The sequence below is a fragment of the Gracilinanus agilis genome, chromosome 1 (genome assembly GCF_016433145.1).
Source record: "Gracilinanus agilis isolate LMUSP501 chromosome 1, AgileGrace, whole genome shotgun sequence".
NCBI lineage: Eukaryota > Metazoa > Chordata > Mammalia > Didelphimorphia > Didelphidae > Gracilinanus > Gracilinanus agilis.
The window spans coordinates 663824603-663841968 of NC_058130.1; the positions used below are offsets into that span (position 1 = coordinate 663824603).

At 39.9% G+C, this 17366-nt stretch overlaps 1 protein-coding gene across 1 annotated transcript in view; it reads right to left on the reverse strand.

Moving 5' to 3' along the window:
* EXT1 (exostosin glycosyltransferase 1) overlaps positions 1–17366 on the reverse strand; it is a 340582-nt gene that overhangs the window by 14741 nt on the left and 308475 nt on the right. Inside the window, exons 5-8 of the mRNA XM_044668889.1 lie at positions 12914–13046; positions 10201–10319; positions 8190–8285; positions 4455–4544 (exon numbers count right to left, since the gene is read on the reverse strand). Of these exons, the coding sequence (XP_044524824.1) occupies positions 4455–4544; positions 8190–8285; positions 10201–10319; positions 12914–13046 (438 nt within the window). The remainder of the gene's footprint in view (positions 1–4454; positions 4545–8189; positions 8286–10200; positions 10320–12913; positions 13047–17366) is intronic.

Consider the following 17366-nt stretch of genomic DNA (forward strand, 5'->3'; position numbering starts at 1 on the left):
TCTCATCTCATCCTTATAGGTAGGGAGGGCAGCTGGATTTTACAAATAAGGAACCAGATTAAATGATGTGCCTCAAGTAATGGAGGCCTCAATGATGAATGCAGCCAAGACCAGACCAGAAACAAAACCTCTAACGTTTAACGTTTGTGGTCCAGAGGTCAGACCTCTCCAGAGGAATAGAATGCTTCAGTAGAAAAAGAATAGAAAGAGGGGAGCAATCAACTGGAGGTTGGCTGAACAAATGATGGTGTAGGAATAAAATGGAATATTGTTAGGCAATAAGAAATGATGGAAGGGATGGGTTCAGAAAAATCTGAGAAGACTCAATTGAATTAATGTTCAATAATGTGTAATGTGAACAAAACTGAGAGAACAATTTATAAAGAACAACTAAATTGTCAAGGGAAACAACTTTGAAAGACTTAAGAACTGATCAATGCAATGACTTACCCTAATTCTAAAGGACTGCTGATGAACTATGCAACCCGTCTCTTGACAGAGAACTGATGAATTCAGGATGCAGAATAAGACACACATTTTTGAATGTGGACATGATTGAAATTTGTTTTGATTGACTGTGCATATTTCTTATAGGGTTTTGTTCTCTTTTAAAAGAGAGGGAGAATAGGAGAAAGAGGGATAATTTTTTCCAATTCCAATTCTAATAAAATTCAAATTTTTAATTGGAAAATATAAAGTTTTAAATTGAGAATATAGGATCTGGAGTCAGGAAATCTGGGTTTGAGTTTGTGAGAACCAGGACAAGACACTAAAACTTCCTGATCTATCCCATCTGTAAAATAAGGGCAATAATACATGTCTACCTAACTCATGAGGCGATTTGAAGGCTCAAATGAGATATCATATATAAAGTACACAGAGTAAAGTATTATGGAAACATCAGGAGTTATTACTATGCTGAGAGTGGAAATGAATATTAAATTAAGGCTGTAGAAGGCATTTAAAAACCAAGGTAAGGCATTTGGGATTTATTCCCTAGCAATAGGGAGCCATTGTAGGTATTTGAATAAGAGATTGGCCTGATCAAAATTGTGCATTAAGAAGATTAATCTGGCAACTGTATGCAGGGGAGACTGGGAGGAGAGAGTCTGAGCTAGGGGGACTGTGCAGGAGGCTATCATCTTGGACAGTCAATGGGAAGTCTAATTCTACTGTAACAGAACAAGAAAGCTTTATTTATATAGCTTCTAATCAAATGCTGCTTCCAAGAAAAACTTTGGATAATAAAAACAACAGGCATTTATATGATATTCTAGGATTTGCAAAGCACTTTATACACACACACACATACATGCATAAACATGTATGTGTGTGTGTGTGTGTGTGTGTGTGTGTGCGCGTGTGTGTGTGTAATTTTGTAAACCAAGGATCCTCAACTGTGGGAGGCATTTCATATACAAAAGAAAGAGGAGAGAGACAAAGAAGAAAGAGGATGATGGAAGGAAAGTACTTGAACTAGAACAGATTTGTTTCTGTTCAGTTGTTTCAATCCTGCCTGACTCTTTGTGACCCCATTTGGAGTTTTATTGGCAAAGATGCTAGTGTGATTTGACAATTCTTTCTATAGCTCATTTTATGGATGAGGAGACTGAGGCAACAGGCTTATGTGACTTGCCCAGGGTCACACAGCTAGTATTTCAGGTCAAATTTGAACTCATGAAGAAGATTCTCCCTGACTTCAAGCCTGGCACTCTATCCACTGCATCACTTCACTTGATCCTCACAACAATCCTGAGAGGCAGGAGCTATCATGCCTACTTTACTGATGAGGCAACTGAAGCTGAAGTTCAGGGATTTGCTGGGGATCACAAAGAAGTTACGTGTAGGAGGGACAAAGCAAATTCGGCTCTTTCTGACTTTACATCCAACACTCTATCCAGTTTTCTAGGAATGTAAAGATTGAGAGGCATCATGAGAATTGCCAGCATCTCTTAGGGTACTTAAATCATATTGTCTCAATCTCTACATTGTTTCTGGTATTTTAATATTTAAACAGCTTGGAATGATGGGGAAATTATATCAAGCTCATCTTCAGAGAAACATTTTCACTGTTATTACTTTTAAAAATACTAATTTATGACCCCAAAGAGAAATATATACATTGGCAAGAACTGGAAAGCCCAATGGAGTATTTTTATCACAAGGATTTCCTATCATTCCCAAGCTGTTTCAAGTAATTTCAAAGCAAGTTAAGAGAAATTCAGATAAAATTGTTATTCTTGTGATCATTCTTAGGTTGTCCAGATCATTAGCACATCAAAGAACCAAAGGTCAGCTTAGGGCCTTTTCTCTTAAAAACTGACATCTGTTTTCTTTAGATCCCTTGGAACAACTCAGATTAATGTAAATAACTATAAACTAAGAATGTCTAATGTCCCTTCTAGCATACTATATAAATATCTGTCCTTGTACTAAGGGGAGACATTAAAACAAGCTGAAAATCCTGGGGGGGAGGGCAGGGGGAAATACACCAACATCTAGCCACATTAAAAAAAAAAAAGAAAGAAAGAAAAAGAGGCAAAAAAAAAAAAAAGAAACCCTTGCCCTAGATCATTTTAAGCAGCACTGCCACTCCAGTTATCTGCAAGAAGAGCAAACCAGCCTGCCAGCCTCTTAAATCTCCATATCATTTTCAACCCACATTGACTTCTAATTACTGCACATACAACAAATGTCCCTCTCAGCATGCGACACAGTGCTTGGGACTGTTACTCTGAGAATAGAAATTGATACCAATGTGTATACATCACAGAGGTAAAAAGTTGTTGTATCATGGGCCACAAAACCCCAATCCTAGGAGGGTCACTTGTGTCCCAGAGAGTGGAGAAGAGGCCTGGGGAGCGGGAAGAAGTGGGAAGGGATCATATGCTCCTGATCACATTTTAGCAACATGATTTTCAGCATGCACTTGACTGCTGTGTTCCCAAGTTGCAGCAGTAATTGAAAGACAAATGTGTGCCATCCTATATCAGAGATTCTATACATGCTTTCGTCCTGCCAAAATTTAGCCTCCCACCCTACCACCACCTTACACAACTGGCTTTAAAAGCTTCCTCTTTCACCTCAGAAACACCAATATTTTATCCAGATTAAGGAAGCCCTGAACACTTCTGTTTCTTCTAACATTTCTCTATGAAATCTGCTCAACTCCATGTTATGGAAATTCGAAGGATCAATTGGGTTGGGAGAAGGAGACAGAGGGTCCCCTAAGCTCCAACAATACCAGACTTATTGAGGAAGAAAAAAAGGCCAACGGAATCCACCAAAGATGAATGGAGACTGGGGAGTGAATGATAGCAAATGCTAATGTTTAGTTAGAAGGAAAAAGCTTAGGAAAGAGGAGGAAAAAATGAAGAGGAGAGAGAAAAAGGAGAACAAGGAGCAAAGTCTCTAAGCTTTTTAGTAGCTACCATTAGTAATGTATTTCCAATATACTACATTTTTATATAACTGTCTTTGGTCTCCCCAATGGTTTAAAGAAAGGTTCCAGGGATCAATACTCATCCTAGTTGTAAAAATTGGTTTTCTACAGTATCTATCTTTCTTCTTCTCGCTCTCCCCCTCATGCTCTCTTTTAGTGCAATCTTATTTTTGGCACAAATACCTGAACATCTGAAAGAGCAGGAATCTCCATCTCAGTCTTAAAGTGAAACCATTTGCTCTTGTGTGGGTGAAAGAAAATCAACACTTGTACCAAGGCAGAAATACTGTTTTTAGAACCAGGAATAATGTTCCATAACAGAGGCAGCATACACCCCGCACATACATTAAGATAATTAGAGAATGGGGGAACTGTTTTCTCTGGACAGCATGGTTAAAAGATAATGCTAAATAGACCCCTCTGGGTCCTTGTAGGACCCCCCACCCCCACCCCTGGGCTCTGCACACCTGCTGACAGCTGTGTCCTTTAAAAACAAACAAGAGGAGGGCAAGGAGAAAAGAGGCTGGGCAATGCAAATGAGGAGCCAATTAACCTGATAACAATGAGGGAAAGGCCCTCCTTGGGGCAGGTGGCTTCAGGGTAGCTGACAGAAGTATGATAGGTTGAAAAATGGCACTGTGGGAAATTTCTTAAAAAAAAAAAATTCTCTGGTCTCCTGAGTCAGGGAAAGAGTGTGACAGGAAACCCCTGGTGGCTCAGTGCAACCATTCAGAAGACTTTGCCTATAATGATCAATCTTGGTTTTAGAAAACAGAGGATGGGATATCTCCCTCTCTTTATGGGAGCAGGTGGTGGGGGCTGTAGGGAAAGAATTGGGTATATTCTGTCAGACAGTAATTTTGTCCATTTTTTTAAACTGCCTTTTCTTTGATAAAAGGGACAGTTCATGATGGGTGGGCATATCTGGAAATGACTATGAGATAAAAACCAAAAACATCAAAACACTTAAAAAAAAAAGGATGCCTCTCTTCAGATAATGGGCATTACTTACCTCAGTAGTTGAAAGCACAGTGTCTTCATCAAGGCTTAGGACTGCATCTGTGACAATGTTGTCATAGGGCAGAAAACGACTGCTCATGACCTGTGGGTTGGACAGAGTGAGAAGGGGGTAAGAGAAAAATCTCACTTCCATTTTCATTGGGGGAAGGGGTAAAAAAGAAAGGAAAGCCCCTATTTTTGCCAGCAGGCGGAAACTCCTTATTTTCCCCTTGATTTTCCTTTCTTTCCCCCAAAGGTACATCATAACTTTATGTATCTGTTAAAAAGCAATGTTCAGCACAACACTGGAATGCTGTCATTTTCCATGAGTGTGGCAGTCAGCTTTTACTTTGTACCACAAGAATTAGAGAATGTTCAAATCTCAGAGTTGGAAGACTTAGGAGGTAAATTTGGAGCCAATCTTCTTTTCCTAAAGATGCTGTCTGCTTATGAATCTCACATTACTTCCATTGGTACCCATTTGCAACATATTCTTAGGAATCAGATTTACTAAAACCAAAACAAAATCAAAACATTTTGGGCAACAACTCTGTATCTTTCAATCAAAAAAGGAGAGACAAAGTAGCCGAACTTGAAATCTTTCTATAGCTGAGGGCAGGACAACTTCAAAGTCCAATATGGCAGGGAATGGATCCAAAGTATGAGGCAGAGGAGGGAAGGAGGGAAGAAGGGAAAGAGGGGGAGGGAGAGAGGAGAGGGGTAAGGGAGAGAAAGAGAGAGAGTGGTACTGAGTGGGAGAAGGAGAGGGAGGGAGAGGAGAGGGAGAAGGAGAGAGAGAAGGAGAGAAACACAACTCTAATGACCACAAGTTTCTATAATCCATTGAAGAGTAATGGACCAATCTCAGGCCATTTAAAAGCAGATCAAGTTCTACTTAAATCTAGACTAAAAGCTAGCCAGCCTACAAGGATCATCTAAGAAGCTGTTTTCTAAGAGATGAAACCCCTTGGCAGGGCTTATGACATTAAAGAATAGAAAGTGTCCACCAGAACCCATCCCTGTAAGCTCAAGGGATAAGAGATGTGTCTGCAGCTTTCATGGCTCTAGGGGCTATTCTTACACATCGGTCAGCTAGGTCAGGTGATTTTTTTCTTTCTTTCTTTCTTTTTTTTTTTTTTTTGGGTTCCCTTTTCCTCAGGCTTTCAAAATGAAATAAAAAGAGATCACCACTACTGCATACTCAATGGTCAGAAATTACAGCCCTGAAGCCATTCTCCTGATACTGTTTACATGTCCAGTGACTAAGGCAGAAACCATTAGCTGCCAGCTTAGCAGTACTCTGATCTTTCCCTTGTTTAGCCTGTAGGGGAAAACTCCAAAGACAAGACCTATAAATTCAAAATGGGATTTTGCAGCCAAAGCAGCCAACGCATTAATTTTGAATTCAAGGCCAGGCGTCCAGTTGTAAAATGGAAAATGGGAAGGGGGCATGATCTCTCTCCTTTTGTCTGACCCAGTGCTGGTTTCAAAGGGGAAGTAGTTCCCTCTCATTTCTCAGCTTCATCAAGAGAGGGCATCATTAGCTGACCCAGCCTCTTCCATTTTACAATTGCCTTGGTAGCAGTCAATCTCCTTCTAAACTAAGGCTTTGGCACCAGTACCTTCTCAAAAGATGGCCTGGAAGGGGTCAGTCAGTCAGTCAACACACATTTATTAAAGCATGATTAATTCTTAAATATTAAAACATATTAAAGCATAAAGACAATTTTCAAGGCACTGTGCTAAGTGCTGGATATTCAAAAGCATGCCTTCATATCAGCACGTGGTAGGAATCAAGATGGATTAAATCTACTAGAAGAGGAAGAGATTACTTCAGCTGATGGCAGGGAAGTCAACTGGAAATTGGAAAGGGCTTGGATTGGAAATTGGAAAATTGGGCTTATTCCTTAGATGGAACATGAAGAAAGTGAAAGATCTCAGCAAGTGGAGATGAGGACAAAGTACATTACATTTCTGAGGATTGATCTATGCAAATGTAGGAAGATAGTGTAATACAGTTCACTGTAAAATAGTACATAATATAGTATAGAATGCTGGACTGAAAGACCTAAATTCAAATCCTGCCACTTAATTCTAAAGCCTCAGTTTTCTCATCTGTAAAATGAGGGTACTGGACTCTGACTTTTAAGGTCCAAGTCTAAATCTTAGATCCTCTTATAATGCAGAATTCAAGAAAGAACTAGAAGGGTTCTTTGTCTGAAAAAGTTTTATAGATTTAGAACTAGAAGTAACCTTATCCAATCCAAACAATTTTTTTTTTACAGTTGAAGAAACCAAGGCTAAAACTAATCAAGATGGTGTAGGGGACGAAGTAATGTGAATGAAGGCTGGTAAAAGTTGACAGACACCAAATTGTAGAAGATTAATTATCATAAATTCAGTTTTGGATTTTATCCCATAATAACATAGAACCATTTAGGATTTTTTTTTTTGTATCAGGGAGTAACATGATGAGAGGTGCATTGGAAAGATAACGATGGCAGCAAAATGAAGGATGAATTATATTGAGAAGACAGGGCGGCAGGAAGACTAGGCTAGGAAGCTATTATAATAATCAAAGTTAGAGGTGATGAGAGATGGAATCAAGTTGGAAACAATGAGGGTGGAGGGGGGTACCAAGCTGGAAGTGGAATCTATAAGATGTGGTAATCATAGGATTTGGGGGTGGGGGTGAGAGAGAAAAAAGAATCAAAGGTGACTGAGATTTTGAGAATGGATGACAGAAGCATATGTTGCTATTGATGGAAACAGGGAAAGTAGGACAAAGGACTGACAGAGGTAAAATCACGAGCTCAGTTCTAAACAGGATGAATTTGAGGTACCAACAGTAGATTGAGATGGACAAGTCCAAAAGCAGGTAAAGGTTAAAATAACAACAGCTGACATTTTTACAGAACTATGAAGTTTCCAACATACTCTACATAATCATCAACTCTGAGCTTCCCAACAAGGTGTTAGGCAGATGTCGTATCTCCCCCATTTTATGGATGAGGAAACAGAAGCTTCGGGAAGAATAAGTGATTTGCTCATGAGAATTCAACTAGTAAATATGATGTAGGACTTGAAACTATGCTATAAGAATCATATCTACTATGCTATAAGGCCTATTAAGATGGGGGAGTTCAGGGGAGAAACTGGGCTTGAATATAGTCAGAGCTACCACTGAAACCACGTGAGTAGACGAGACATTCAAGGCATTTTTCAACAAGTGGTTATAGGAACAATTCAGACAAAAAAGTGATGAGGGTCTGAGGTAGAGAATTAGACTCTTACATCAACAGAAGCAAATCCCATTAGGAAGTCTGAAGCAAGGAAACCTCATGCTTCCATGATCAAGAATCCTATAGCACCACTCACAAAGCATACTTTGCCTCCTCTTGTTTCAGAGGTTGGGGGCTACCAGGGCAGAAAGATATATTCATGGTTAGACAAGATTAGTCATTTGCCAAACACTTTTGGCTACTCCTTGGGTGGGAATGGGAGGCGGAGACCTTTATCCAGAACTGGCAAGTATAAAAAGAAAAAGCATCAAAACCAGAGCCAGTTGTGCCGACGGTTGCTCTGGGCGAATGGTAACACTGAAAAATTAGCAAGGGTCACAGGACTGATTAAGACGAGGGGGTGCAGCCACTGAACACGGAAATATCCAAAGCCAAAGGACAAGCCACAAAGATGGCACAACCTCACTCCTCGCAATTCTTTCTTGATCTCCCTGAAGGCCACTTACCTTGCTTTCTCCTTCAATGACGATGACAGGCACGGGAGTGGCAGGCCAGCGGTGTTTGGCTGGAAGGGGTTTGTCACAATTCCATAGAACTATAATCTGAAATGAAGAGGGTGGTTCATTAGTGCCATGACAAAAACCAGCACTTACACAAAGACTCGTTTTGTTTACAGAGTGAGAAAATTAAGTCTGGAGATTTCTTCCACCCAACAGAATAAGAGCCTTCAGCATTAGACTTTAAAGGAGGATCAGAAAATTCACAACCACTCCAGTGTCTTGCCATTTCAAGAACAAGAGAGAATGGAAAGAAATGATTAGAAAGAGCCATTTCACAATAACTGGTTCCAAACAGCAAGTCATTTCTTAGTGCAGCTAGGTGGCACTGTGGATAGAATGCTGGACTTCAGAAAGACCTGAGCTCCTATTCAGCCTCAGAACCTGGGCAAGCGGCTTAACCCGGCTGCCTGCCTCAGTTTCCTCACCTGTAAAATGGGGATGTTGTGAGAATAAAGATACTCTTTGTACAATGCTTTTTTTTTTTTAAGGGCTATATAAATACTAGCTATAATGTGGCATAGGTGATGTAGGCATTCCCATTTTACAAATTATTTACAGAACCTCCACAAAAATCAGATACTCTTGCCTGATGGTGAGGTGGAGGTCATTCTGGGTTTTTGCCTCCAGTAGACAGGTCTTACCAAGCTGGAATGGTCTGAGTTCAATGGCAGATTGTGTGTTCATTACCTGAGGGCCAAATTCCTAAACTTCATCAAGGAACAACCCCAGGGTGGTTTCAGGATGATGAATTTGGGGGCCATGGCAAGGTGACTCTCAAAGACTATATGCTGAATCATAAATCAGGGAGGCTGCATTTGGCACGGATGAATGGCTTACTCGTACCCATGAGCTCAGAGGTACATCATTTTATAGATGAGAAAACTAAGGCTCATTATTTAATAAAATATAATTTAATGAAATAATGGGTTAATGAAAAGAATGCTAGGTGGGGAGTCAGTCAGAAGATGCAGCTTTGAGCCTTGTCTCTAGTACTTCATTAGCTTGCTAGAAATGATAATAAGCAAGCAATTTTACTCATCTGAGCCTCAGTTTCCTCATCTGTAAAATGAGTAGCTGATGCTAGTCATACCAGCCACCTCCTTGGGTCACTGCTAAGGGAAACACTCTGTGAGTCCTAGAAAGCATGACATGGAAGCCGTTAGGATGATGGCTAGGCAGGGACTTTGCCCATGGCCACAGCAGGATCTGAGAACACGGCATTCTGGCTACCCGATACTTCATGTCTGAGACAATTTGGCCGATTGCAGAAATACAGATTTAGGGCCTTTCAGGTGGGCGGCTGTGTGCCAGACACTTGGGGAAATTGGAGTACGAGCTGGAGTTCCAACTCACGTGGAGTTTACTAGCAGTCATGGCGACCCCCCTGAAATGCCTGGTCTCCCATGCTATCTCAGTCTCTCACTCCCTCTCCCTGCTGTTTCTGCGGTCGAGACCGAAACCATTTAAAAACCACACTATTGGGGGGGCAAGGTAGGTGCCTCCATGGAGGGGAAGTCAGGCTTGGAGTGGGGAGTTCCTGGGTTCAAAACCATTCTCAGATACTTCCAAGCTGTGTGACCCTGGGAAAGTCATTTAACCCCCATGGCCTAGTTTTCCTGCTTTTCTGCCTTAGAACCAAGACATAGTATCAATTCTAAGAAAGAAGAGAAGGGGTTTTTAAAATAAATAGATAAAAACCACACAATTTACCTAATCTTTGGTATGTCGCCCCAGAGAGTTCCACGTCACCCTCCCAACAATACATTCCAGATTTCCCAGGCCTCGTAAGAGCCTCAAAGGGAGATCAAGTCAAATGCAAGCTTGAAAGGAGAAGGCAGGTCACAAGGTATGAAGATCTGTTTTGGGGAGGAGCATGACAGGGGATGGGGATGCTCTTTTGGAAAGGGGGAAGGGTTTTTAAAAAGCCAGATGCTGTTTAGCAAATGTTCCCACTCACCTGGGCACAGTACTGAGACTTGGCTGCAGCAACTAGGAGTTTCAACACTGGCTGAGATTGAGAGACCAAGGGGGTCACTGCATGGATGACTGCAGTAAATTTGGAAGGGGGCTTTAAACCTGAAATGAAAATCAGAGAGCTGCTGTACAAATCACTGAAAAACCATCGAAAATCAGCCTGCCCTTCTCCCAGTCGTCCCACATGGATCCACTCTGGCACACATTCCCTCTCCTTTGCTTTGTTTGTTCTACTAGGGCAAAGTTGTCTATTCACCATCACTTAGTTGCATCTATAAAGAAGGAATATATGCATGTATATATGTGTATCTATGCAAGTGTATATAGGTACGTACATATACATGCACTCAGATTTTTTATATATATTTGGTGATTCTGGCCACCTTGCACAATACCTTTCCATGAACCTGGTGGAAACTGGCTTTCTTCCCCGTTCCTATTCTGGGGAATCCGCTGCTGTTCCCATATAAATTGCTTTTAGGAAAGGATACAAGTTATACTTCTGTGTGAATCTAAGTAACTGTTGACTTCTTTCAGAATATTTGTAGCAAGAAACTCTCATTGTGGACTGGAAGACTTTTTATTCAAAGATCTTTTAAGTGAGTCTCATCTATTAGCGCACAGAATAAATGGGAAAAGCCACTGCACCTTTGCAAGCAGTGTCAAGAAGATTGCCATAGGAAAAAGGAAAAAAAAAACCAAGTGTCCCAAAGATCTTGGTGTGGTTTGAAGTTGTAGTCTGCTGAAACATTATGCAATCAAACCACTTTTAAAGCACATTGCTGAATGCTTCACTATAATAATTATATTAATTACAAATAACTGTCTATTCATTTGAAAGTGAAATGGCAAATGGGTAGTTTAGCACGATGCCTGGCACATAGCAGGTACTTAATAACTGATTGCTTGGATAAAAAAATGGGAAAAGCATTTATCAAGTGCTTTCCATCACTCCATCTCTTGGCTCCTGGAATTTTTTCTAGTTATATCTACCTGTCCTGGAAGGTTCTTCCTTCTTATTGAAGTCTAAAGGGCTTTCCAAACTGACTTCCTTTAAGATACCACTAAAAATCCCATCTTCAAAGGACCCCTCTTAATTTTTAATGCTTTCTCTCTTCTCATTATTTCCTATTTATCATATATATATATATATATTATTTGTACTGCATTTTTTTTATTGTTTCCCCCATTAGATTGTAAGCTCTTTAAGGGTAAGAACCATCTTTTGTTACTTTTTGCATCTTCCAGTCTTTGCACAGCTTCTGACACATATCAGGTCCTTAAAAATTGTTTACAGAATGACTTGACTGTGTTAAAGGCTGGGAATACAAAAATAAGAAAATAAGATGATCCCTATGTACAAAGTGCTTGTGTTCTAAAAAGACAACAAAAGTAATTATAAGAATGTTGTATAAATGGAATTTTCTTTTCATTTTGCTAAAATAATCCTGTTCATGATTTTATTATTATTAACATAATAAAACATTTGATATAGTGCTTTAAGGTTTTCAAAGTTCTTTACATGTGTAATATTATTTGATCGCCACAACTCAGGGAGGTAGGTTCTATTATTATCCCCATTTAAAAGACAAGGAAACTGAGGAAAGCAGAAATGACTTGCCCAGTGTCACCGAGCTATTAAGTATCTGAAGCAGGATTTTAACTCAGGCTCCCAACTCCTGATCTGATACCTTATCCACTATGCCATCTAGGTCTCCTAACTATCTTCATTAAATCCATTAAATCAAGAGTTGGTACTCTCGTCCCATGATTTTCTCAAATTTCTTTCTCATCATATTCCTATTAAGATGGTGAGGGGGGAGAGAGAGAGAGAGAGAGACAGAGAGAGAGACAGACAGAGACAGAGAGAGAGGAGAAAGGAGAAGAGGAAAAGAGGAAGAATGCAGAAGGAGGAAGGTAGTAAGAGAAAGAGAGAGAGGGAGAATGCAGACTGAGATACAGAGGGGAGGAAAAAAGAGAGAGGAAAGGAAGGAAGAAAGAAAGGGAGGGAGAGAGAAGGAAGGGAGTGTGAGAGAGACAGAGACAGACAGAGAGACAGAGAGACATTTCCAGGGGAGTTGTTGAGATTAGAACTCTAGGCCTCCAAAGAGCTGTTTGTCTCAGGTAATAGCTTGGTTCCTTCCCTTGGTCATATCACCTCGTCCTCCATTATCACTTTATGCTACAGTCTACCTTCCCTTTTAGCACTTCTCTAAGTGAGAGTCTTTCTTAAATCTACTTTTCTTTAGTACAGAGATGTCATGGGGACAAGGGGATTATGGAATGAGGAAAAAAAGAAAAACAAAACACATTCCTATATTGCTATCACAAGTGAACAATTATTTCGGTGTCAGAGTCAAGACTATTCATAAACCTGGATCTCATTTCATAAGATTGTGGATTGAGAGCTAAAATGGCCCTCAGAGGTCCCTGAGACCAACCCCCTCTTTTATAGATAAGGAAACTGAGGCATTAAGAGCTTAAGCTAGTATAAAGTTATATGGCCATTAAGTGTCTGAGGCAGGATTTGAACCCAGGTTTGATCCCAAGTCCAGTGCCATAGAGATCCTCTAACCCAATGTCTTCATTATTTGGCATGCTATTACCGAAACCATTCCCCACTTACCCATTCCCAGTGAGAATGGGAGGAAGCACCACTGAATTTTAGTTCTGGAAGTGTGGCACAACTCACTTACCTAGATTAGCATAGTAGTAAGGGAAATCTCCCAGATACGATGAATACTGTGGCAGTACGAACAGCCCTCCAGGATGTTTGTTCCATATTAAGCTGTTACGTGATATGTGCTTGAATATTCTGTCCTGAATAATCTGGGAAACGAAAGCAAAATCCATGGTAAAAAAAAAAAAAGTGGACACTGATCAAATATCAGATTAAATATAACACTTATTGAGCCATAACCACAATCCTCTAAATAAGGGCTTTTAACAAAAAGTGGGTTAATATACCTTTAAACACTTGGCATACTATGAAATAACAACAACAACAAAAAAAATCACAGGATTTGGAAGTTAGTAAATTAGTAACTCTTTTTTCCCCCAAAACAAAATTTAGACCCAGACAAAGGAAAAGGCTTGTCCAAGGCCAGTTGAGTATTAAAATGGGACTCAAATTCAGGTCTTTGACGCCATATGTGGTCTTTCTACAGTCATGATGATTATAGAAACATTCCCGATTCAAGGACTGGACTCAGTTGGGCACCTCCTCACCTTAGCATAAAATCACAGGGTTGGAAGAGAATTCAAAGACCCACTAGAACCACTCATCATTTTAGACAAGAAACTTAGGTCAGAGAAGGGAAAGCCTTGTTTAAAAGTGTAAGAGCCTGTGCTAGAATCTAGTTCTCCTGTATTCTAGACCACGGTTCTTTCAAGCAAACTTTATAAAATTTCACCAGCATCTTTCTCTCCCCACCAACACTCAAGCTTAACTACTTGGTGTTCACTGGGGATATGAAGGGTTGAAGATGTATAATGAATGTCATCCACAGTGACAGGCACAGGGATAGCAGGACACCCAAATGGTTTGTTGTTGCCGTTGTTCATGTTGAAGGGAGTCCTAATGATGATGCCAGATAACATTTATATAGTGTTCTAGAATTTGCAAATCACTTTACATTTATTATCTCCTTTGAAACTCATTACAGTCCTGTGAGGTAGGTACTAAAGGCACATACTCTACAGACGGCACAACTGAGTCTGAATGAGATCTAAGTGACTTGCCCAATTTCACAAATCTAGTTCAGTGCCTGAAGCAGGACCTAACTTCAGGGCTTCCAGGCTATGAGACTAGCATCCATCTTATCTCAATCCTGTCTCTGTTCTAATGAATAGACAAGGCTTCCTGGTTAATAATAATTCCGTCTGCTTTCAATAATGCCTTAAAATAATTTCTGAAATGAATTGATCTATTCTTTTGTATTAGTAAAGGATCTTCATCATAAATGAACCTTTTTCCCATGCCTGAGGACACAGCAGGACACCTCAACATAATGAAGGTGATGTCTACAGTAAACTGCCAGATGCCCATGTAAATGCAAAACGGCTACAAGGCACAGAGGGAACTAAGAGAATATTGAGCCCAGGACATATACTAGAAGCAGTTTTTCTCTTTGCTATTTTTTGAAAAAACAAAACAAAACAAAACCTGGAAATCTGGTTAATTAACTAACTTCCTGTCTCCAACAGATGTAGAAAAAGGTTCTGGTCCACAGGGGTATTGATTATGAGAAGAGAGGCATCATGTTCTTAGAATGTCGTCCCCCCAACCCCAGAAGTTCTAAGAGGACAATAAGCACGAGGTGTGAAGGCCAACATTCGAGATACTTCATTTGGTTTTCTAGACTGTGGGACCTTGCAGATCATTAGATTCCACATTTGGAGTCAAACATTTCCCATTCAAAATTGTTTATCAGCCATGAGCCTATTTAGTTCATCTTAAGGTCCTTGTTCCTTGACTTTTAAACTTTCATAATTATATCATTTACACAAGCAGTTTGAAAACAATTAACAATGCCTCGCAGCTTCACAATTTATTTGGGTATTTTAGGGGGGAAAAGCAAACTTAAAATGAATCTTTGCTATTTCAGGCACAGATTGTTTTATCTTCCAAGGTCCTACTTAATGAGATATAATTTAAAGTATGTTTTCCCGTTGTGCCCAGCTCTTTGTGACCCTATGGACCATAGTACACCAATATTGTTCAGTGTTCAGGGGGTCTTCTTGGCAAAGATACTGGAGTAGTTTACCATTTCTTTCTACAGTGGATTAAGACAGAGGTAAAGTGACTTGCTCCGGGTCACATACTAGTTGGTTGGTTGACTGTTGTACTTCAAAATCAGAGGACCAAAATGACATCACTATGTTGGGATCAATGTACAGTGTGTCCGAGCCTGGCTGATCCAACCCATAAGAGGTCAGAAGGCTCTACTACAGGTCAGGCACAAAGAGTCCATATGAACATTTGGGCTGGGGATGTTACCAAATTTGTGCATCTCATTTTTTATTTTTCTTCTTTGAGCTACTACAATTCTGCTTTGCTAATAGAGCACAGCGCCATCTTTGATGTGGGCACACAGTGCAGGATGGTCCTATGGAAGTGTCTCCCACATCTCACAATTGATACCAAATTTCTTCAGAGAGATGGGTCACACTGCTAGTGAATATCTGAGGCCAGATTTGAAATTACATCTTCCTGACTCCAGATCCAGTGCTTTATCCACTGAGTCACCTAGCTGTCTCTGATTTAAAATATACCCCACTGTAAATTGTCCTCATTTTCCAAGTCTATTAATGTCCTGTCTCATCCTACATGATAAATGGTCCTATAATAAGGTAAGCTTCACTTATCTTAATAAATAATTGAATTCTAAAGCATTTTAAAGTCACTACAACCTACAAAACACCATGCTGAGTATTTGGGAAGATACAAATGACAAAGAGAAGTTCTTGTCCTCAAAGTGTTAAACCTACTTTAGGAAAAATTATCCCATTCTTACATTTATTGAGAGAGAAAAGGGAGGAGCAGCTAGGTGGCGCAGTGGGTTAGAGAGCCAGGCCTGGAGTTGGAGGATCTGGGTTCAAATATGGCATTAGACACTTCCTAGCTATGTGACCCTGCACAAGTCACTTAACCCCGTTTGCCTCGTTTTCTTTGCCCTTCTGTCTTGAGTTGTTACTAAGACAGAAAAGAGAGAGAAAGAAAAGGGAAGTAAATATAAGTAGCTAGAACAGTATATTCAAGTTTGATAGTATTGCATATCACCCTTTTCTTGGACTAGTTTGCTAAATACAGATGTTTGGATAGATATTCCAAATATCATGGAAATTTTAGGCTATATTGAAGCACTTCTCTTTTATTATACATCAGAGACCTGAGTTAATGTTGTGATTCCTTCATTACAACAGATATGTATCGGTGAAGGGTGGGATTTTAAGTTACTAGCTGCTTCATTTATCTCTGCTATTGCATCACCTTCTCAGTCAGTGAGTGATTTCTTTTTTGAAATGTTTTTGAAGTTATGCGGCCCCAGCTCTAAGAGATTCCATTGTCTATTTTATGGTATCAACTTGTGTCCTTGACTCCTTTCCTCTCCAAATTCCCTTAGTTTTGCCTAAAGAGTAATTGATTGAAACATAAATGACACACAGGAACTCCAAATGACACCCAAAGCCCAGAGATGTCATGAAGGAGTTCGTCATTCATTCTGATTTTCTAGGTGGCACAGATCTCACTGTTTCAGATGGCATTTATAATGCCATATCAGTGTTGTTAGCTCTCAGGCTTCATGGACCAAACAAACTAGATATCCTTTTCAAAGATGAGCAAGTATTTTGTGCTCAGATCATATTACCTTGGAAAAGAAGACTATAATATGCGCTGAAGAAGACAGTGCAAAGTAGTTGGTCAGCCAGTCAACAAACATTTGCTAAGTTTCTACACACTGGGCTAAAGGCAAGAAGAGATACAAAGAAAAGCAAAATAATAAAAAAAAAGCTTCTTTCTTCCAAGAAGCTCATAGTCTAATGGAGTAGATTTGACAAAGGACTTAGGGTGAAGAAGATCTAAGTTCTAATGGTGCTTCAGACACTTAGGAGTTATATGACCCTGGGTAAATCATTTAATTATTGTGTGCCTCAGTTTCTCCACTTGTCAAATGAGGTGGTGAACTCCATGGCCCCCTGAGCTCTCTTGCACCTCTAAATCTATGATTCTATAAATTGCACAAATTAGACAGTAACATTAGATTTTCAATTGTTTCTTTCTTTTATGATCCCATGAGGTTCTGTGGATGATGTCAATTTCTTATTTATATGTGTGTATATGACTTAAAAGACTCATGTCTCCAAATAAAGAATAATTTCCTTGAGGGCACAGACTATTTTCCTTTCTCCTCTCGTCTTCTCTCCTCTCCTCTGCTCTCCTCTCCTCTCCTCTCTCCCCTTCTCTTTCTTTTTCCTCCTAGTATCTAGCAAAGCATCTTACTCAAAGTGGATACACAAATAATGATGTTGTTTTAGTTTAGAAAGGAATGCTGAATTTGAAGTCAGAGAACTTGGATTCAGATCCTGGCTCTGTTGTTTATGGCATGACTTAGGGAAAGTCAATTCTCCTTTCTAGCCTTAGTTTCC